Source organism: Sturnira hondurensis, unplaced genomic scaffold (genome assembly GCF_014824575.4).
Source record: "Sturnira hondurensis isolate 20B ecotype Veracruz unplaced genomic scaffold, ASM1482457v3 Scaffold0000867, whole genome shotgun sequence".
NCBI classification, from domain to species: domain Eukaryota; kingdom Metazoa; phylum Chordata; class Mammalia; order Chiroptera; family Phyllostomidae; genus Sturnira; species Sturnira hondurensis.
Genome location: NW_028073498.1, coordinates 3,464,670 through 3,487,803, shown reverse-complemented (window position 1 = coordinate 3,487,803; position 23,134 = coordinate 3,464,670). Strand labels below are relative to the sequence as shown.

Here is a 23,134-nt window from a genome sequence, read left to right as displayed (position 1 = left end):
CAATCAGATACTTTTTCCCCTTAAGCATAACGAATACTCATTTCTGATGCTTTTTCTTTCTTTCCTTCTATTACTCTTCCCAGGTGGACAAAGGTACTCACACTTTAATGGACCAAAGCATCGGTGAGAGTTTATTAAAAGTGTAGCTCCCCGGGCTCCGCTCCAGAGCTCGAGAACCTGGGGCGAGGTGTGGGGACGTGGAATCCGCCCCCACCCCCCAGTGCTGCTGCAGGCGTCCCTGAGCCTTCTCGGAAGGGCCTGCTCAGGACTCGCAGCTAACTACTGGGAGCGCCTGCAAAACCCCCAGGAATGACTACGTGTACAGAAATAGCTCTTCTCCGAAACTTCCCTATAAAAATAGTGGTATTTACCTACAAAGTGTGAGATACTACAAAATTACATATCGTGTTAGGTTAGCACTCCAGGCTCACGAAGTCCACATCAGGCAAGTCAGATGCGGTGTTTGCATTTCACTTTCCCTTAGTTTGCAGCTTGTTAAACTGCTCACAGCCTGTGGCGCCGCGTGTCTGCTTCACGCAGAAAAAGGGCAGAGCTGCGTTTTCTGGGAGGAACACCTGACAGCACATGACCAGAGGAAAGTGTCTCCCCACGAAAAGGTGAACCAACGGGTGCCTTGAGCTCACAGCCTTTTGCTTTTTCAGCTACAAGTCAAGGGCGATGGTGGCGAACAAAACACCCCGAGGGACTTAGACCTGAACCGTGTCCTCAGGATGCGGGCCTGCACGCAGCCGGGCGGTTGGCCAGGGGCAGTCCCGCTTCCTGGCACAGCGGAGGGCTGGCCGGGGCCGTCCCACTGAGCGCGAGCGAGCTGCAAGGCTCAGCGGCGCGTTAGCAGAAAGGGCCTCAGCAACCACTGGGTATGAACACAAATCCGACTTCAGCCACGAACGAGCACAGTCCGGCCGTTTGCCGCTAGACCATGCCAGGCGCGCGAAGACGACGCGTGTTATGGACACAACGATGGGCTGCAGACCCAGACGACCTCTGGGAAGCTTCCTTGTTGCGCTGGGACAGACAGACGCCCACGGAAACGAGCTCATGTGGTAGAGAAGGGTAGCTGGTCCCTCAGCCTCCAGCCCCCTCCCAATGAGCAGCGCACTGGACAGTCTGCGCCCACGGAAGACCCTCTGCCCGACACGACTCTCTAAACCCGGGGTCCGCTGAGTTGAGAGAGGCCCGGAGCGGACAGCGCAGCCCCACAGGCCGAGTCCCACTTTCCACCCTCGCCTGCTTGGCCCGTGGCGTGTTGGGCGGATGCTAATCCCAACGCCGTCTAGGTGGAAGGACCATGCGGAGGCCGTGGTTCCTGGGAGGCCAGTGGTCCCCCTGAGGAGGCAGGAGTTCTGGGCTGTGGTGCCCTGTCCCCCAGAGGCCGAGGGACATGGGACCAGTGACAGAATAGAGGGGGTGGAGATGTTCTCCCCTCTTTGGGGGGCCTTGGAGGAAGGAGAAGGGGTGAGTCCTGCCTCTGGGCTTCAGCCACAGCCACTCCCAACGCAGCTGATCAGCAGGGAGGCCCCAAGTGCGGTCTGCTGCATGGCAGATCTGGAACATCGGATTCCACCCGCCTTTTGGAAGGCGAAGACCATGTAATAATGAGTCAAGAAGTCACCTCACCCGAGAGAACCACAGCACAAGACAGAATCAGTGTCTGCCTGCTCCTGCACAGACAACTTGGTGGACAGACGGATATCTGCTGCCAGTTAAACTTCCTCACTTGCTGGGCCTTCCCAGGGCACAACTAGAGGGTCAGTTTTGTGCCCCCCTCCTTTTCTCCTTAGCATTGTGTGCGTGTAGGGTGTGTGGGAAAACTGGGTCCCAGAGGTTACCTACGCAGAATTTTTAGATATCTTGGTTGTGTGAAGGGGCTAATTCCTGAGAAGTAGTATAATGTATGTGAATAGTTAGCGCTATTTTTTAAAGGTAAAATTTGAAGCAAACATCAAGACTTTTTTCTTTAGCAGGGTATTTGGCATGAGTGAATTAAACTAATGGAACATTGTATACACTTTTTACAAACGTCCATCGGAGCGCAAGGAGGGTCCAAGGCTCAGGGACAGCCCCCACCCCAACCCACACACAGTGGGCCCTCGGTGCCTTCAACACAACTGTGTGGTTGTGCATTGGTGTTTGGGGACCCCTACTGTGGGTGCGTGAAAATGGGGGACCCATTAGGGAAAACAGTCCTTAGGCAGCCTTCAGTTCCACTGACACCCGTGCACGGGCAGAATGCAAGGTGACCTTTTACGTGTCTCACATAAAAAAGTAGATCCTCATGTGCCCAATAACTTGTCAAGCTGGAAGAAAATACCTAGAAAAGTGGTTAGTTTTCCCCCTTTTGATGAGATGGTCATGAAGCTGATGAGAACTTCGTGGGTTGGTAGAATCTCCTCTTGGTTTATGAATACTGTGGGTAGCTGAGTTTGGTTTTCTTTTAAATGCTAAAATTCTTCCACACGCCAAAATGTGCGCTCACAACTGGAACAGCATGGCCTTTGCAATTCAGCAGAGGTGCCAGGTGCTTGTTATCAGTGTGTGGTGGTGAGAAGGTAGAGACATGTCTCGATGGCCTGGTGCAGGATGGATGTCACTTTCTCCGGGAGAACTTCCCTGTACACGCCCCCCCCCCGCCCCCCGCCGTGTGTTTTTCTGCAGCACTAACCAGACCAGCCGGTTCTCCCTTCTGTGTCCACTGAATACTTAGGACGAGGCTTTATGTTCACTGCTGCGGCAGCACAGCCCTCAGGTCCACCCCACAGGTCTTTCTGGGCACGGACACACTTCTTTCACATGCCAGTGGGAACAGAGCTTGAGAGGCATTTAAAGAGCCTTGAGGTGAATCGATGATGAAGCAGAACAGGGCGCTCCCTCTGTACAGCCCAGGCGGAGGCGGAGGCGGAGGCGGAGGTGGTGGTTTCCGACCCTGGCTAACTCTGGCCCCGTGGCCACCCACCTGCGCTGTGTTCTGACCTCCCCAGGCACAGTGTCACAATGATGCGTGATGCTTGTGCAATTCTGCTGTCCCCATGACCCAAGTGGTCAGGGTTGTGGGTTAGCAAACAGCCTTACAACCAACCCCTCCCCCGTGAAACACCTCCATCTGAAAGACCGCATGTGGCGGGGCTGTGGCTAATTTGTGTTTGAGGACTGGCCCTGGCATTATTTTTCAAGCATCGCAGAGCGTGGCTGCCACTGTGATCTTTGCTGAGGAGGAAAGTTAGCCTCTTCCATCCTGTGAAAGGGCAGAAACCACATCACGTTTTCTCCCCACCACTCCTACACAGGACTGAATGGGAGACAAAACATCCGGTCACCACTTGCCTAGTTTCCCAGGGCCAGTGGGCATCGACGAGGAGCGAGGAATCGCGTTGGCCACTCCTTTCCCGCCACCCGGCCCCGGCCCCCAGGACCATAGGGCAGAGTCTACACCAGCACCTACTGGGGGTGCTTTCGGTTCACAGCAGGAAGGGCGAGAAAGAAGCCCGGGCGGGCAGGTGCCTGGGCACTTCCAGCACTGCCCCGCCCACACGGGGACTAAGAGCCAGACTGTTGGCTAAAGGGTACTGTGCCCTGGCAAGGGGGACATGAACTGACCATCGAGAGGGAAAGGCCTCTCGAACTGCCCCCAAATCCAAGGGTGATCTCTACCCCCTGGGAGGGTGCTGACGTGTGTGCACACCTAACCCAAGGGGTGCTCCTATAAAGGTGCCTGGATGGTGTAATCATTTCCTCGTTTTTTTCACTTTGACTTCCACATGAAACGGTGTCTGAATGGTTAGACCCAGGTAATCTTTCAGGGGAGATGTAGAATAACCAGATTTATCTCTCTAAACACCTCAGCCAAGTTTTCTGCTCAGGCAAGGCTTTTTTAACCAGTGGTGTGTGCCGATGACCTCGGGGACTCTGTCTGAAGTCCGCAGCAGCAACCTTGCTGAGGGCAGAAGCCACTTCCGGCCCAACCCCACACCTAGGGCTTGGGTGACCAGTGATGGGGCACCGGTAATAATGAGTCTTTGGTTGCTTTTTCTTTTAAACCTATATTTTATCAACTTAACACTATAGCAGCAATAGCAAGAAAGGAGAAAAGAGAAGAGGAGACGAGGAAGGGAAGAGAGCAGTTTCCCAAACACTCTAGCGAGGAGTTTGCTATTTGGTGGAGCACAGGTTAGGACTGCACCTGTCACAGACGTCGATGGACACTGTAGCACAGGACTTTGAAGACTAAAAGGCCAGCCGTGGCCCTTGGTCTATCCAGGTGCTTCTGTGAGTACCGAGATGAGAAAGGCAGGGCTTAGTAAAGGAGGCAGCCTTTCAGAAGATGGCTGGGAAGGAGGCCGGGTTTGATCTGCCTGTAGCTGGCGGCCTCTCAGTGGTGCCGAGGCCCATGCAGACCTGCTGCGGCAGACTCGAGTGGAGACATCATTCTCCAAACCCCGCCTCTATCTCTCTGCCCCCTCGAACACTCTGAGCCTGTGCGATGGTTTATTTTTGACCGAATGAGTTTAGTCTTGAAGAAACTTAGGTTCAAGCCATCTATTTCTGTGTATTCGTTTCTATGGTCTATGCAAACCCAGAGGTCAGCCAACCCGTCACCTCCGGCTCCAGAAGAGCACAGGGGCAGAGCTGTGGAAACGCAGGGCGTTGGAGAAGGGCTGATTTGGGCCGAGCTCAGTGCTGGAAGCATAAACTGGGGGCAAATCCAAATGATTCCAGACAAAGATGTAGGCAGAGTAACTTTCCATTCTTATTCACTACTTTTCAAGGCCTCAGTGTGAAATTATGTTGGGGTTTGGCCACGGTGGCAGATGTCTCCACACTGCCCGGTTCAGAGGAGCGGTCACTGTGAACACACCAGCACAGTGTCCCTGGTGGTGGCTTTGGCTGTGAAGTAACACGCCAGCTACCGCGCTGCTGTAACAGACCAACCGGAGAGCTCGCCCTTGATTGGCGGTTTCTGTGAAATCCTACATCAGGTCAGTCCGGACCGCAGTTCACCCAGGAATAAACTCAGTAAGGTCATTCGGATGAGTGAAAATGTGTAAAAGGTGACATGTATAGGAAAGCATTACTATTCATGTTCTGGAAACAGACTTTTCTTTTAAAGTAATGAATTGCATTTGGTTCATTTTCAGCAATTGCACACTGGGTGAAATCACACAGTTACTGCAGGGAACCGTAAGCAAGCAATTCAGTCCAAGGAATTTGTTTGTTTTAAATGAAAACACTGTATGAAATGCATAGCTTTGATTCAAACTATAGATACAGTTTCCTTCCCTGTAAAACTCCAGATTTAGAATGCTGGCAAAAGGCAGTGCTGGCAAAGTGTTTAATGCACGTGGAAATGCTATTCTATTTTGGCTCCCAGAAGTAGCCCTAAAAAATTCTATGCACCAATGCATTGGCTAATAACGATCATTTCGGTTTCACTATAAATTACCCTAAGTGTCACTTAAGTACTTAAGAGTTAGCGCCCGCTCCTCTCTAGAAGCCGTCTAAGGCAGCTGATGCGTGAAGCACCTCGACTAGACTTTCCCCTAGTTCAGCAGTTCCACCCGCACCCGGGCCGCAGGGCCGCCCCCCAACCGCACAGCTCAGTCCCGCGCGTGGGGGGCAGACAGATGCCACCTCATGGGAGACGAATGGGCTTCACTCCCGCGGCCCAGTTCTCCCGGGACTGCCCCCACGGCCACCCCGGAAAGCTCGTGGTGTCGGAGAGGTGACCGACCGCGTGGTCGCTCACACTACGGTAACTGTCCTCTTGGCCTGCGCGCGAGTCGCTGGTCGTGTGTCCCCAGTTGTCACCGGACGCACAGTGCAGACAGAGGCAAGGGCTGAAGCAATCATTTCAAAACAAGAGCTCACACTACAAACACACATGAGCATCAAACATGGAAACGTGGGTTTCGTCCTGTCTTTATTCCGGGGAGGAGGAGTCGTCCTCCTCCTCTTCCTCGTCGTCGTCGTTGAACGAGCAGGGCGTCTCGCCTCGCGACTCGGAGCAGTGGGAGGCCGCACTGCTGGACTGGTGGCTGTTGGGGGCGAGGAGCTGCCCGGTCGCTAAGGCCACCTCCGCATCCAAGCACAAGCCTTGGTTCACACTAGTGAACAACGAAAAACACACAGCTTGTTAGTGCAGCGCGCGTTTTCCGTGAAGCACGGGAGCGAAGCGCGGGGAAGGCCGTGCCCCGCCCTGGGCGCGGGGCAGGTTCCGTGGCCTGCCTTTCTCACCCTGGGAAAGTACGTACCTTGACTGGGACAAGGGGGCCCCAGTGGTCACGTCTAAGTTCGAAACTGACTGGGCCGAGTTCAACAACAGTCCCTGATTTAACCAAGACGGTCCCGTGGAGATATCTACAGGAAAAAACAAAGACAAGATGCGGACTCTGCAAGTTCTGTGGCTGCTGTTGCTATGCTGTGAAGAACTCGGGCCAGTGAGGGCAGAGGCCAGTTCTAAAGGATAGTTAGATGAGCTTCCTGCCCTGGGAAGAACCCGGAGTTTTTCAGCTTGGAAAAAAGAAATTTCTAAAACATCAGAGCAAGGGAACCCCCCCCCCCCCAGGAGGCAGACTACAGCAAGAAGGAATTCAGATGACACCAACGGCAGACCCCATTCTCTTTTCCTAAATGGGGCCTCCAGGGGGCAGCTCACTGAGGACGGCCATCACTGCATGACCTCGGACACCAGCTGTCCTGCTGTCCTTACCGCAAGGACTCATGACACCGGATGTGCTGACAGCCAGAACCAGGGCCTTGCGAAGGGAGTCAAGTCGGAAACAACGCAGGTACGAAGGACAGACATTTTTGGACAAACCTTTTCCAGCGCCCCCTGGGGAACTCAGTGCTATTGGTCATCAAAGATCTTTCTCCTCATACCTTTTGCTTCTAACTCAGACTAAACCTTATTTTTAAAGGTCATAAACAGTCATGCTTTTAATGGGGGTGAGACAGGCATTACTGTTTCAGTCAGCACATATTTTGGGTATATCTTTGCAACTTAATTTCTATGACACACCATATTTCTCCTTGACCCATTATTATTGTAATTTGACTTAATATTTATCTCTTTATCTAGAATGTGGACTCAGAGAAGGCAGTGATGGGAACATACAAGGTCTAAATGTTGCCGAATGAATGAGTACAGTCTTTTTTCATAGTGAGTTTACAAAGTAGGAGACCATATATTTGCATCTATCTACCTATCTAAATACATTCCTAAAAAAGTAATCCTCTGAACTACACTGTCAGATCAAACATATACTCAGAAAACATGATTTGCCAAAATGAACTTTTATTACATTTAATCAAATAGTTTTTTAGGCTTGGCTGGTATAGCTCAGCAGACTGAGTGCAGGCCTGTGAACCAAAGTGTTGCCAGTTTAATTCCCAGTCAGGGCCATGCCTGGGTTGCAGGCCAGGTCCCCAGAAAGGGGAGGCGGGTACAAGAGGCAACCACACACTGACGTTTCTCTCCCTCTCTTCTCCTCTCTAAAAATAAATAAATAAAATCTTTAAAAAAAATGTTTTTTAAGACCTAGCTGGTGTGGCTCAGTGGATTGGGTGCCAGCGTGAGAACCAAGGGGTCACCGGTTCAATTCCCAGTCAGAGCACATGCCTGGGTCTTGGGCCAGGTCCCCGTGGGGGTGGGGGACACAAGAGGCAACCACATGTTGATGTTTCTCTCCTTCTCTTTCTCTCTACCTTCCAATCGCTCTAGAAATAAGTAAATGAAATCTTTAAAACAAAAATTCAGCCCTGGCTGGTATGGCTCAGTGAACTGAACCCGGGCTGCAAACCAAAGTGTCACCAGTTTGATTCCCAGTCAGGGCACATGCCTGGGTTGTGGGCCAGGTCCCCAGTAGGGGCCAGGTGAGAGGCAACCACACATTGATGTTTCTCTCCCTCTTTTTTTCTCTTCCTTCCCCCTCTCCAAAATAAATAAAATCTTTTTTAAAAAATCACATGCTGAGTGATGCTTGGGATGAAATGAAAGTAACACTAAAACATAACCAATAAAAAAAGTTTTGTTGATTAAAAAAATTTACTTATTTATTTTTAGAGAGAGGGAGAAAGAAAGGGAGAAAACCATCAATTAATTGCTTCTCATATGCGTCCCAACTAGGGACTGAACCCACAACCCAGGCAAGTGCCCTGACTGGAAATCAAACTAGTGAGTGACCCTTTGCTTTGTGGGATGGTGCCCAACTAACTCAGCCACATCGGTTAGGGTAATCAAAATAGTTTTATAATCACTGTGCAAAAAACACAAAACTGTGTGTTGGGATTAGAAACTGCTATTCAGGCCCCGTCGGACCAAGCGAGAGGCACCCTGTGTAGGAAACAAGTAATCTAAGTGTCTCCATTGGTTTAGAATGGCCCTGTGAACCTTTTTCTTCACAGGCTAATGAAGGCAGCTGTAAAAAAAAAACAACTTCAATTCTAAGAACATCCGACTTTAAAAAACATTGAATAACAAATCTGTACATGATAAAACTAAAGCCAGAATCCTGTGCTGAATATTAATGAGCACACAGGGACACTCCTTCAATGCACTGCTATTTACTTGTTTGTGAGCAGAACACATTAAACTGCCTTTTTAGGACTTTGAAAAGCCCAAGGTTCTTTCATACTATCACAGAAACCACCCCGTGGTTCTCACCATCGTATTCAAGAGCCCCCTGTCCCTCTGCACACTAAAGGCACATGTATCTTCTCTTGAGCTACCCAGAAAGTCTGCACCCCAGGCTGCCAGTGAGGTCAAGACCACGGAGCCGAGCTGCCTCATGGCCCTGAGCTCTTACAAAGAGAACAGGCCAAACTAAAGTCGCAGTGATTTATTGAGCAGGCAGGCCCTCTCCTCAGGCCCTGCTGGGCTGCCAGGGGGGCCACACTGTTAACAAACCAGCGGGTCCTGCTTGTGGGGAGGGCAGGGAGGACGGGCCATTGGGGAGCAGAAGGGATGTGGACGAGGGGCAAGAGGAGGATGACGCCAGTTTAAGAACTAAATTCAACAGAAACCAAGTCTCACTCAACAGACCCTTGCGTTGTAACCAAAGGGCCATAAAACAAAACAAAATAAAAACTACCTCTTTGTTTCTATGTGATTGAACATACCTAAGAACTTATTAAATAAATGCCTGTAAAAAGTGATGTGAAACTCTAGGGGCTGATACTTATAAAGCAGAGGCGGAAGCACCACCTCTACACCCAAACTCCGTGCGCGGCACACGCCGTGACGTCAGTGACTTCACACACTTGCAGAGGTTTCTTAGCTACTGGGAAAAACATCTGAATTACAGAACAAGGGAAACATAGTGTTTTCAAGTATACTCAGTATACTCTTATAACTCATAATAAAAAGATAAAGAACCTCTCATTTAAAGATGAGCAAAGGATGTGAATAGACATTTCCCAAGGAAGATACACAAATGGTCAAAAAGCACATGAAAAGCTGCTCAAATGCTCAGTCCCTAGGGAAATACAAATTAAAACCACAGTGAAATACTACATCTACTAGGATAGCTATAATAAAAGGTGGGAAATAACAAGTGTTTATACGGATGGGGAACAATGGAGACCCTCACACGTTGCTGGCAGGAGTGTAAAGTGGTACATCCACTTTGGAAAAGAGGCCGGCAGTTCCAGCCCGTGTCCGACCCACGGCCCAGGGGGGCTGTGAAGGCGGCCCAACACAAAATTGTCAATTTACTTGCACCATTATGAGATCTTTTTGTGATTACATGTCACAATGTATTTAATGTGTGGCCCAGAGACGACGCCAAGGGGTTGGACCCCCTGCTGAGGGTCTGACATCGATCAGGGACAGCACGTGAAGGCGTCGGCCAACGTACCTGTGATGTAGCCTTCTAAAGCCTTGGGCACCAGCGACTTCGCCAGCTTCAGGTCCTCCAGGGAGCACTTGCCCGACTCCAGGCCGAAGGACATCCCCATCCGCTTCAGGACTTCGATGTCATCGTGGATCTCAAAGGTGTTGTCAAAGTTGAAAAGGTACTCAAACCTGCACGGGGAGACAAGGCTGGCGTGGGGTTTCCTGTGGCGCCGGGGGCTGAAGGGTTTTGTGCCCTGCGTGTTTCATGGAAGAGCTCGGCGCTCAGCCACGGTACTAGATACTGTCATTTACAGCAATAAGGGTCGTTCTGCTGCACTCAGGAGACGACATCTCAAACGCGCCGCTTTCCTCATTAAAACAGCTTTCCCGTGACGGGCAAAAGGGGTCCATACACCGTCGCCCTCATTAAGCTCACAAACTGGAGAAAGGAATTCTGATCTAAACCCAATACTTTCCAAAGCTGTCTGCAACTTTGTCACAACAAATAAAATATTAAGAAGGCCTTCCAGCTTTATATAACCCTCCCATGAGTTGGCCTACTAGGATGGAGGAAAAAACATTTTGGATGCTTACTTCATTGTTCTCATGAGTCGGGTGTTAGCTGTAGCTAAAAAAGCTGTTAAGCAATGAATGGAGAACTTCTCACAAACTGGCCAATCCCCAAATCCTGTCTTGGGGGACTAAGGAGTGAAATGTCTTAAGAAAAAAGCGTCACATGTAAATACATAGCGTATTTCCAAATGTTCTTGAAAAACGCCCAATCGGGATGCCCAGCTGCTCAGCACAAGCTTTCAGTAAAGAGGGGGTGGAGGAAGAGGCAGTCCCTTCTGACTGCGAGGCCACGCCCTGGGGCTCTGTCACCCACAGGCCTCGGACTTGCAGGGACAGTGCGAAGGTGAATATTCTGGGACAGTGGGGGTTTTGCAGCGTCATGAAATTCTATTTTTTTAAAAAAGGTTTTACTTATTTTTATAGAGCAGGGAGAAGGGAGGGAGAAAGAAAGATGAACGTGAGAATGCAGATCGGCGGCCCTCGCATGTGCCCCGTCAGGAGACCGAGCCCACAAGGCGTGTGCCCCAGCTTGGAATTGGACCAGTGACCCTTTGCCCTGGGACGATGCCCAACTGAGCCACAGTGGTCAGGGCACAAAACTCTACTAAAATTATGTCAGGGTAAAACTTTTTCTGCTGGATCTTAGATAAGGGCAGAAACGATAACGTGAAGTAAAAAGCCATATTACGTAATTAAGTCTATACATCTCAATAAAGTACATTAACACATTTTCAGGATAAAAACAAACGAGTAACAAAAATCTGAAGTGGGTGCCTTTCACAGAGATGGTTTCAGTCATACATTAAAAGCAGACAGTTCTGGTCCTGGCTGGGTGGCTCATTTGGTTAGAGCATCGTCCTGATATGCGAAGGTTGCAGGTTTGATCCCTGGATAGGGCACATACAAGAAGTCAACCCATAACTGCATGAGTGGAAAAACAAATCAATGTCTCTCTCTCTCTCTCTTTAAAAGTAAATCAATAAATTAAAAAAAGAAGCAGAGGGTTTTGTAAGTTTAATCTTCATAGTGGGAAAGCTACCTGGCTGATTAAGGGAAGAAAGACTGCGGAAAAGTTTGCAAAGTAGCTGAAAGATGAAGCTTTAGGACCTGCCTTGAATAACAAGCTCCTACAAGCTCCTCAGAGTCTCCCGCCCCCTCGAAGGCGGGAATGAGTGTGAGTCAGTCACCCTGGAGGATGGGAACTTGGAGATTTGACTAGATCCCAGCATGAGGGGCAAAGAGAATCTGCAAAGCCCTGAGGCAAATGGCTCCCAGATTTCCTGTGACCCCTTTTAGACTTAGAAACTAACCAAAGAAGGGAATTTAATAGTTCCCCACAAAACAAGAGACTAGCTGGACAGAGCACCCAGAATTCTAGTATGTATTTTTTCCCCTGGAAAATATGTTAACCATTCTCTAGAATTCTTGGTTTTAATGTTAGTTCTTTCAGACAAAGGCTTCTGTAAAGAATTTTTAAGTGCATGAGTAACAACACAGACATCTACCATTTACTGACCGCAGGGTTGGACCTTTGGGAATACATCTATAACTTTTGTAAACCACTTAAATACCATAATTTGAATTTTGATAAAGGAGGGAATGAGGTCTTTGAGAGGTTAAGAAACTATACAGATAGAGGAAACTACACAGATCTTCTGACTCCATAGCCTATGACAGTCTCGACTATTTCTAATTGTGTCTATAGTCTTAATTATCAAATACTTTTGAAATCCCTGCTCACTGTTTCTTTTTTTTCCCTTGGTGACTTCTCACGGAAGTGGTCCAGAACCTCTGCCTGCAATGCAGATACGGGAGGCAGCACTGCCAGGGAGGCGACTGGCAGAGACCGGGGAAGTGAAGCCCAAGGGCGACGCTGTGGCTCTCAGGAGCTGCAAGTTCCAGCCCCTGGAACAGGCCTGGGCTCCGCCTCTGGTACTTGTGTAATTATTGAGCCCTCCTTTGCTTGCAAATGTATCCCAAAGTGGTTGATAAATTATACACTGACCCTTTATAAAAGCACTTAACATTTATAAAGTGCTTGCTTGAACCCAACTTTACAAGTTTAAATCTCATTTAACCCTCACTGAAAGGCTAGGAAGTGATGGAGGCCCTGGTGTGGTGCCCGCTTGTTCCTCAGAAAACAGCATTGCAGCAGCTGAGCAGGGCGGTCACGGTGCACCCTGAGCCCACCCCACTCTGCACCCTCAGCCCTCAGCTGTCTCACAACCCTGGGAAAAAAATTACTCTTTTGAAAAGATACGTGCACCCCTATGCTCCCCACAGCGTTGCTCACAGTAGCCAAGGCTGTGAAAACAACCCAAGTGTCCCTCGGTGGATGAATGGATAAAGGAAATGAGGTGTGCACACAGTGAAACGTTCAGCCACAAAAAAAGGAGAAGGAAACTCTGCCGTTTGTGACACCATGCATGGACCTTGAGGGCGTTACGCGAGGTGAGATTACGTCAGAGGAAATACGGAATGACCGCAGTTGGACGTGGAATCTCAAAAAAACGGACCCCGGCCGGCCTGCCATCCTCCCCGCTGTCACTCACTTGTCACTGGAGATGCTGCAGTCTATGACCGTCTTCCTGCTCGTGTTGATGATGATAAATGGCAGCTGAATGGTGGAGTTCAGGGCTGGAGGGCCCTGGTTCTGCTGTTCATTTTGCCGATTCCTCTGCACCAGGTTTTTGAAAGCAATTTGCTGTAATGACCGATGAATAGAACACAGTCATTTAATGTGGGTGAGTTGGAATTAAAATACAGCTTAATTAGAAAGTTTAAAAGGGCTCCCACCTATACGTGAATTAAACATTTAAGGAAAGTGATTAGAATGGTCCAGCTCAATAAATATATTTCAAGAGAGAATATACATTTAGGCCCTGGCTGGTGTAGCTCAGTGGAATGAACGCAGGCCTGCGAACCAGACGATCGTGGTTCAGTTCCCAGTCAGGGCACATGCCTGGGTTGCAGGCCAGTTCCCAGCAGGGGACGCACGAAAGGCAACCAAACATTGATGTTTCTTCCTGTCTCCTTCCCTTCTCCTCTAAAGATAAATAAATAAAGTATTTTTAAAAAAGAATGTACATTTAAACGGTGTCTAACATTGTCCTTATGTAAATAGCAGGACCCATGTCCCCGTCCCCCATGGGTCTTCTCAGAGTGACGTGGGGAGGCGGCACCAAGTGAGCTCGCAGCTCCATTTAGTTAACACGGACTCCCGAGGCTTTGGGGTTAAATGCATCTTTTTTTCCCTAAATCCTCATCCAAGGACACTTTTTCATTGCCTTTAGAGATAGACAGATTGATAGAAAGAAACACCAATGTGAGAGAAAAACACCGACTGGTTGCCTCCCATATGTTCCTCTACCGGGGCTCCAATCAACTGAGTCGCACCGGTAAATAAATCTTTTAGGTTGTCTCTAGCCCAGTGACATGCAAACTTTATAAAGCCACGGAGCCCTGTCTTCAGATGGAATCTATGAGACATCCACTTCACCAGACACGCGGGAGCAGCGTTGCTCTGCAGGCGGCAGTGGGGCCGGGCGGCCAGCGGTGCCCTCCCCCACCCCTTAGGATGCTCCACAGGACTCGGAAGGGGCCTTAGGGCACAGTCTGGAATCTGAGGCTTGGCAGCGATGATAAAATATACCAGGGCATGAATCTTTACAGTGAACCTTGGTGCTACTTTTAGTTATAACCCTTACTCACAGATCAAAGAAACTGACGCTCCTTTATTGTTATTTTTAATCTTCACCACGGGATATGTTTATTAATTTTAGAGAGAGGGGGAGAGAGAGAGAAACATCAGTGTGAGAGAACATCAATTGGTTACCTCCCATATGTGCCCTGGCTGGGGATTGAACCCACAACCTTCTGAGGCACGGGACAATGTTCCAACAACCGAGCCACCTGGCCAGGTAATTACCCCCCGCCCCCGCAATAAGGCAGGTGTGTCCGAGTTCTACAGCCAGAAAGCCCTCACACAGTGCAAGCTTTTCATCAGCTCTCGAGACAGACACTGGATGAAAGGGCCACTCGCTCCCTTTCACCAGCTGGTCCTGTCCCCCCCCACAACCCCAGTGCTGACGAATTTAGGTTATTTTCTGTGTTTTGGCCATCTTATCCTAGGATTGTTTACTTTAGGTTCTGGGTCTTAACTGAAGTTTGATTAGGATTATTATTATCTTAAAATGGCTGGGTGGTAGCTCCCTAGAAAGTGAACATTTATTCTCTTAGAGTGCATAAAACAGAAGGGACCCCAGCTTATTGTAGCCCTGACAGCGTGTCCCAAATCACTATCAAAAAACCACCACTAGCAACACCATTATCAAATATTACTTAGGTCACACTCTGTTCCCTTCTGCTGTGAAAGAACAAGCTGGTTTATATGCACACACATCGTTTAATTCATTTAATGTTGAGGAAAAACACGCTGAAACTGTAAAAGTATTTAAACAGATGAGAAGAATCGTTTGTTTAAATACTTCTGCCTAGCTTCTCTTCCCTTCCAGGAGAACAAATGCCCTGAGAGACACCCCTACCCTTCGCCCAGCCTCGTGGCCACAGTGCCCCGTGAGGACCTGGTTCAGGGGGCGGGGATGGACAGGAGCAATGGTAAGTCAGGCGTCTCCCACGTTTATGATTCACTGTTTGACATTATGCACATCACACGGCACCCGTGGTTCTTCAGGGCAAGGGGAGCAGTGCCAGCATACACTGAATAGAGTGTTATTTTGACAGTACGACAAACATCCCCTCCCCACTTTGTTTTGAACTGATTTCCTTATTTTTGTCTTTTAATTTTCCTTCAGCCTTCTGTTCTTTTCCAGACTCATTAACATCTGTTTCAGAGGCTTTAGCTTAGCTGATAAAGCGGCTCAGGACCAGGCTTAAGGGCTGGAAGGGACCATGGCACAGATGCAGGCAGGGAGCCTGGGCTGTCTGCAGGCGCCACACGCCCACACCATTCCTCTCCCACCACGGAGAACAAGGAGGTGGCGGCGTGTGAGTGAACCTTACTCTGCCGAGTGATGTCAGTGAACTGTGACACTGACTATTAAAAAAGATTAAGCTAGTTTAGTGTGGCAAATTATTAGGGTTTGTGGACAACTTGTTTAATTTGCTTTATTTCTTTCCTTATTATTAGAGAGAGGGGAAGGGAGGGAGAAAGAGAGGGAGAGAAACATGGATATACCAGAGAAACACTGATCTCTTGCCTCTCACGCGTCCCAACCGGGGACCCGGCCCACAATCCAGGCATGTGCCCTGACCAGGAATTGAACTGGCGACCTTTCCGTTTGTGGAATGATGACCAACCCACTGAGCCACGCCTGTAGGGGCTGTTTTATTTACTTTCTATGACAGTTTCATCAGTGTTACTCAATGAAGGAAAGAAAAACAAACCACTAGGAGGAAAGAAGTTATATGTCTGCCTTCTTTTGCTCTTCTGAGCAAAAGTAGTTGTTTTCAGTTATATTTTGGGTTTCATTTCAATAGAGAGACTTGTTTTATAAATGTTGACAACTAGGTTGCCCAGGGTTGAAATCCTCCATAAATATTTGGTTTGAGAGACCACAGAGGAGCAGAAATTTAGGACTGAAAAAATACATATATGAGAGTGATCCTGCCAAGCACCATTCTTTCTGATAAACAAATAATTACAAGTATACTGAGAAACAGATTTTAAAAATAACATGCTAAGCCCTGGCTGAGAGGCTCAGTTGGGTAGAGCACTGTCCCAATACACCAAGGTTACGGGTTTGATCCCCGATCAGGGCACATACAAGAATCATAATGAATGCATAAACAAACAACACATCATAATTAAAGGGCCCAAGGTTAAAGATAAAGAGAGAATCTTAAAAGTAGCAAGAGAAAGGCATTTAGTTACTACAGGGGAGTTCCCATAAGACCGTCAGCTGATTTCTCAGAAGAAACTTTGCAGGCGGGAAGGGATTGGCAAGGAGTATTCAAAGTCATGAAAAGCAAGGACCTACAACATAGATTACTCTGTCCAGTAAAGCTCTCATTTGTAATCTCCCCCTGCCCTTCTTCTGTCTCAAATCAATAAACATATGGTCAGCTGAGGGTTAAATCCTACAGATACTCAAATCAAAGTTGATTTTATGATTGGTTGAAAGCGTCTCAAAACAAAGACAGTTTGCTGATAAAAGCAAATGCATAAAGACTCTCTGACTCATTTTACAAAGTTTTTTTGATTGGACTGAAAACAGCCCCCGTGGAGCTCACAGTGAATCTGCGCACCAACCACAGTCACCAAACGTGGGAAACGGCCCTTCCACCCTGCGGGTTCACCTCACGGAGTTTCACACAACGGTTCTATTATATTTTTAAAAATCATCCCAATGCTGGGCAGTTACACAAGAAAGTATTAATACAGGGATCCTTATTACACCATAACATTTAATTTTCATTTAAACAGAAATGCATTGGAAGGTTTGGTATGTTTACGAAGCTGAGTCATTGCATATTATGCTGTTACTTACAGACAGTAAGTACTACAGGTGGATTTGATTATCTTACTCAACATGCCTAAAGTTTAGCTAGCTTTACTTCTTGGTATTCCAAATTAGGACCGAAACACACACACACACACACGCACACACACGCACACACTTTCTGGTCGGAGTGACGACACATGTTGAAAGGACACTACTGTGTAATATGAGTCTCACACAGGGCAGGTGAGTGGCCATGGGCCCTGAGTACAGGGGGCTGGAACCAGCGAGGGCTCGGTGGGGCAGAGGCTGCCCTGCTGTGGTCCCACGAGGCACTGCCTTCAAGGCCCCCAAAGCAGAAGATGCTGGCTCTAAAAAAGTAACTGGAGAAGCAGAATAAAGATTTCTCTCTTCTCCCTTTCTCCTTCCTTCCTCTGCGCCTGGTCTTTACTTTATTATCGGGAAACACCCCGGCACCGTTACCTGCAGGAGGAGCTCTTGCAGCTGGGCCCGCTTCTGCTTGATGCGCTCTATCCGCCGCTGCTTCTCTATCTTTAAAACACGGGTCACAGAAGAACGTGAACGTTAGAGGCAAGTGCGGCTCGTTTTCAGGCCCCAGTTCTGGGACGAGTAAGAATTTTCTCTAGAGAAACGAAACCCACTTTGACCACCAACATCAGTAAAGACAAACTACACCTCCTTGGGGGGGGCTGTGGGGAGGGGGCAAGGCTTTGGGTAAACGAGCGGGCAAGCAGCAGAACTGCGCCCACGGTCCTCAGTAACTAAATCCGCTTAATGGATATGTGGTATTCAGCGCCCATGGCTACTTCTTACTTAACTTGTAACAGAGAGAGCTACACTTAAGAACACTTCCTCCAGGAGCCAGAACTCACTGAGCACTTGACACACATTATCTAACTCATCTTCACAAAGCCCGTGGGGGCCCAGCCCTGCGGATACCCACTTTGCAGGTAAGGAACGGCGGCACAGGGGGTTAAGGAACTGCCCAAGGGCATGCGGTTTGGTGCCTGGCAAGAACCTAAGCTGTCCGGTTCCAGAGACCCTAGTATTAATTGCTTTGCTCTATTACACTCCCACGTCGGAGAATGAGGTAAGTCTTCATTTAAGGTCTCAGTTTGACTGACTGACTTTTACTTTATATTTTATTTATTGAAACATTTACTTTATTTGGTTCTTTTTTTCCTATTAGAAACCACTTGGCTGATTGCCAGGTCAAAGAATACACATAGCATTTAGGGCTTCTGAGAGAAAGTCCTCTCTAAAGAAAGTTACTGATTTGTGTTCTCCGCAGTATGGGTATTTCCCAATAACCCAGTTAGTACCAGACTCTCTTTGCAGATGGTGCACAGGACCTTCTAATGCTCCCCTACTTGCCCCCATCACGCAGAAGTTAACTTTTAATGCTGTACTCCCTGCTATCGTTTCTGCTTCCCGTGTGTAAATCTCCCTTTCCCAATAAAAGAAATTATGCCCGATTCCCCTCTCCTTTTCGTCCCTTCTTCCTTCCTTTATTTTATTTTATTATTGAGGTAAAACTGGTGTATTTTAACTGACTTAAATAGCAGAGCTGCTAATTCAGCTGGCTTACATATCCCCCACACAATTCTTCCCTGTAGCAAGAAACATGCTCACAGTACATACGCCCCAGCTTCCAAGGACCATCATTTTCCTCTTACAACCACCTAGAAAACAACATTCGGGTCTGACTTTCCTTGTGGATGAGTCCCTAACTGAATGTGGGCAAAAGTCAATGACCCCAGAGGAGACATTTTTCTTGTCTACCCCAAGATAATATTTCTTATTTGCCCCCCGTCCACTGGGGTCTGTGCCAGGCGAGTTCCCTCTCACTGTCCCACTAAGCGCGACCACACTTAACCCGAAATCACTTTAGATTGACTGAAGAGTCTGCGTGGCTCTCCACCTTTAAGGGATGAAGCAGCCCCCTGCCCCTCCCGCCGCACATCCAAGTGTTCTGCCCTCGCACACTGCCCCGACCTGGCTGCCCCGCCTCTACGCAGGGGTCTCCAGCCTGTCCCCTCACCTGCCCCGCTCATCCTCCTGCCAGTTCGACTTCAACCCACGAGTAGAGTGACCCTTCAGAACACACCTTATCTGCTGCCCTCCACTTTTAAGTCTTCAGTAGCTTTTCCCAGTTTACAGGATCAGGTCCCAACTGCTTCTCCTTGCCTATACTCTGGCCACCCCCAGGGGCCGACAGGCTTTCTTCTCCTGGCCTCAGACCAGGCACAGCCTTGGCCCCGAAGGTCCTCTGTGCGCCCCGGACTCCTACTCCTCCCTCCTGACTGAGCTCAAGGGCTTCGGTTCTTGGTAAAGTCCCCTCTCATCTCCCTTTCCAGAAAATCTGCACATACCTCTCTCATAGCAGTAATCACATTTCAGTAACTCCTTTTATACTTCTCCTCTCAATTACAATGAAAGCTCCTTGGAGGAAATTTTGTCTCACACACTCTTTGGTTAAGCACATAGCGCATGCTCACAGATTTTGGTTATTTTATTAGCTTAATAGTACTGGTCACTGAAATGATTCTCAAATTCCACTTTATTGGAGAAGAAAAGTAAGGCATTTCTACTGCAGCAAATAAATACAATTCTCCTATAACTTACGATAAATGTCTGGTTTCTCCCTCCAGCCACAAGTATAATGCTATCAGATAATGAGAAAAACATGAGATCAACCACATTTGTCTCCATAAGCTATTTTTAACCTCGGTTTATCCTGTTCAGGACCATAAAGTTATGTCAGATTTGGAAACTGTCTGTCAGGACACACGTTCATTCAGGGAACATTTTCTGTAATGATTCAAGCTAACAGAATAAAAAATGTTCCTACAACATCATGTCCCAGTTCACGTAACTGCTGAACATTCCGTCCACTCTGACATGGACGCAGATGCAACACCACTCTGTTGCCGCTGATTCTAGAGTCAGAGTGAACGTTTAAACATAAGAGACAGACAGCTGAATCCATGTTTGGGCCCACACAGCACACATTACATTGGATAAGATACTATTTCTATTATACGAGTCACCCAAAATTCATTAGTGCCCAGAATTCAATTAGAATAAAGATCTTTTCTAAGAAACAGTAAAAATCAAGCCCTTTAGTTTTCTATGTCATCAGGACATCGGTGGGACTGCGTATCTCTAAAGTTCCTTCAGCTCTAAAACTCTACATAGAAGAGTGTATTTGTAAAGAATGACATAGTACACACAAACAATTAGAAATAGTTTCTTCTTGTGTAACTACATTTCTAAATTAAAACGCCTCTGATGTAACATAGAGCAAACCACTTTGTATGAATGGATGCTCTTGCTCACCTCCAGGTTTTGACACTCCTGAGCGGAATTGGTAGGCAGGCCAATCCACTTGATCTCTTTTTTTTCCTTTGAAATGATGTTCATTGCCATTAGCACATTTAAAGCATCGTAAACTCTTCGCCTAATGTTCTTCTGGTCATAAGCCTGCTAAAAAATAATTTTATTAAGTGATAAAAGTGTTAAGATACAGTAACAAGATATTAAATATTCAATAAATAATATTATTATATCTTCAAAGTGCTGAAGAATTCTATACCCAGTGAAACTATCCTTCAAAAGTAAAGATGAACTAAAGAGACTTTCAAATAATCTGAAACATAAAACAATCTAAAAAATAAAGATTATGTCACCAACAAATCTCAATTTAAAAAATACTAAAGGGCCTTCTGCCCCGGCTGGTGTGGCTCGGTGGATTGAGCGTGGGCCTGCGAACCACAGGGTCACCAGTTTGATTCCCAGCCAGGGCACAGGCCTGGGTTGCGGGCCAGGTCTCCAGCTGGGAGCGCTCAAGAGGCCACCACACATTGATGTTTCTCTCCCTCTCTTTCTTCCTCCCTTCCCCTCCCTCTAAAAATAAATAAAATCCTTTAAAAAATACTAGAAGGCCTTCTTCAGGGAGAAGCAAGATGATCTAAGACGAAGCTTAGAAATGTAAGATGAAGTGAAGACCAACTCAAAAGGTAACTATGTGGGGAAATCTCAATTAATACTCTCTGCATAAAACAAGAATGTCCTGTGGAGTCCAGAATATACAGAGAACTATACACATGACAACGAAGGTACACATATCAGAAAGGGGTAATGCAGTTAAAGAGGGCTAAGGCCCTGCATTGTCTGGGAGGATGTGAGACTCTGAGAAGCCAAGGATGCACGTTTCAAGCTCCAGGTAATCAGTGCATCTCAAAATGTGGTCCACGGACTAGGACTGATCTGTGAATTGTCAGCAGCTTATAATGAAAATAGGGAATTTGCACACAAACGTTACCACAGAGATCACTAAAGCACCCCTGTAGAGTTCAAGTGACTTCTCTTTGGGGCAGGGGGTGGGGGAGGGACAGGTAGCAAGACTTTCTCGAGAAGGAAACTGTGTTAACTTACATTGTGGAAGAAGCCCTTTATGTTACTGAGGATGGATAGTTCCTAAGAAAAAAATCCAATCAATCAAGTGCTAATAAATGATAATAAAGGAGGGTGGAGAACAGTGGATCCATTTAAAGGTAGAACTAAATGAGAGTATAGTCGCTCCTTGGCCTTTTGCCTAAGATCAAGTGTAGAAACGATACTATAATAACAAGTATCAGGAGGAGGCAACAAAGTAGGTCGGCTGATTCCCCCTTTCATACTGGAAGGGACATGGATTCAAAGCAAATGAACTATTCAAAATGGATGAGCTAAGGAATAATATAGCTTTTGGCTTAGTATATTTATTTTAAATAATAAAAACAACTATAATATTATTCTTTTAACAACTTATATATGGAATCTGAACCCCGTGGTGAGGGGAATGAAGGGAGATGGGAGTGAGTAGAAGCTTATTAACTTCTTTTTCCCTCCATAACCAACAGATACTGGTCCACAGGTGAAACAAAAATATTGAAGTTACTTAAAGTTATGATCAAAGAGGGAACTAAAGACTATAAACCTCCCAAATTATCAGAAAAATAACAACAGTGAATAACAACGAAAAAACCTAATTCTTGCTTATACCCAGGGGGTGGGGATGGGGCCATTTAACATGTAGGTTAGATTCTGCAAAGTGGTCAGAAGTGATGCCTCAGTGTAGTGACAACTGAGAGAAAATTAGATGGAGGGGAGAGAGAAGCCACACGGACCGCTAGCAAAGAGCGCTCCAGGCAAAGGAAGCAGCAAGAGCAGTGGCGGACAAGGACCATATCAGGCATATTCACAACATGGGTAGTAACAGAGGGAGCGCATAGTAGGAGATGAGATCGGAGCTGTAACCCTGGGCCAGGTTGCGAAGGGCCTTGCAGATCACTTTGAGAACTAGGGCTTTGACTCAGAATTGGAATGTCATCTAGTCTTTTTCCAATTAAAAGGGGGAAAAATCACCATATAAAGGCCCACACAGAAAATCTCAAAGCAATGGAAAAAAAATAGTTCATAGGTAATAAAAGTAAAAAATATATAACAAACAAAAGCCCTATCACTTGGAACTGTAAGAACTCTTTCTAATATAATTCTTAGGTTAACGAATAACACTACATCAGAATCCATGGGATCCAAAGCAGTACAGAAGAGAAAAAGTCACAGCCACAAAGGCTTTCATCACTAAACAAAAATAATAAAAGTAAATAATGTATACATCATCACCTGCAGTGTAAAGAAACACTGAAAGTAACTACAGGAAGGAGAATATTAAATAAACATAAAAACAGAAATCGACTGCAAAATAGGAGGTCAGTACAAACAAATGCAGATGAAACAGAGGATTTTTCTAAAAAATCCTCTATTTTTAGAAGGAAGGGAGGTACCTATCTAAACTTTACCCCCCGCCCAATCACCAGGCCCCGGTGGTAGCACAGGTGATTCCTATACAATTTCAGGGACCAGAAAGAGACATCCAGGCTATGAAACCTGTAATGGAATAAAGAGAAAGATAGAAAGAAAGCCTCTAAATTCATATTATAAAGCCGGCATAACACTACTAATCACACTACAAAGATGGTAAAAACAAAACAAAAATACAAAACAAAACAAAAAAACCCCTAGTCGCATTCATGACTATCGGTGTAAAAATTCCAACATTTTAGGAAACTATCCAGACTTTGATCAATTCAACATCAATTTCAATTTTTTTAATTGAGAAAAAAAGAAATGTTCACTTTTTAAAAAGTTTTTTAAATCTAAAAATAAAAGCTTTATTATAATTGAA

General features: G+C 46.9%; 1 protein-coding gene across 8 annotated transcripts in view; it reads right to left on the bottom strand.

Moving 5' to 3' along the window:
* Positions 1-4,038: 4,038 nt before the first annotated feature.
* TFDP2 (transcription factor Dp-2) overlaps positions 4,039-23,134 on the bottom strand; it is a 165,840-nt gene continuing 146,744 nt past the window's right edge. For 7 of the 8 annotated variants that reach the window (XM_037051428.1, XM_037051451.1, XM_037051459.1 and 4 more), the window contains 6 exons: positions 20,242-20,388; positions 17,365-17,433; positions 12,973-13,124; positions 9,870-10,036; positions 6,267-6,372; positions 4,039-6,119 (listed from right to left, as the gene is read on the bottom strand). In XM_037051428.1, coding sequence (XP_036907323.1) covers positions 5,936-6,119; positions 6,267-6,372; positions 9,870-10,036; positions 12,973-13,124; positions 17,365-17,433; positions 20,242-20,388 — 825 coding nt within the window. In that variant the 3' untranslated portion in view covers positions 4,039-5,935. The remainder of the gene's footprint in view (positions 6,120-6,266; positions 6,373-9,869; positions 10,037-12,972; positions 13,125-17,364; positions 17,434-20,241; positions 20,389-23,134) is intronic. The other variant, XM_037051444.1, reaches the window with a different exon arrangement.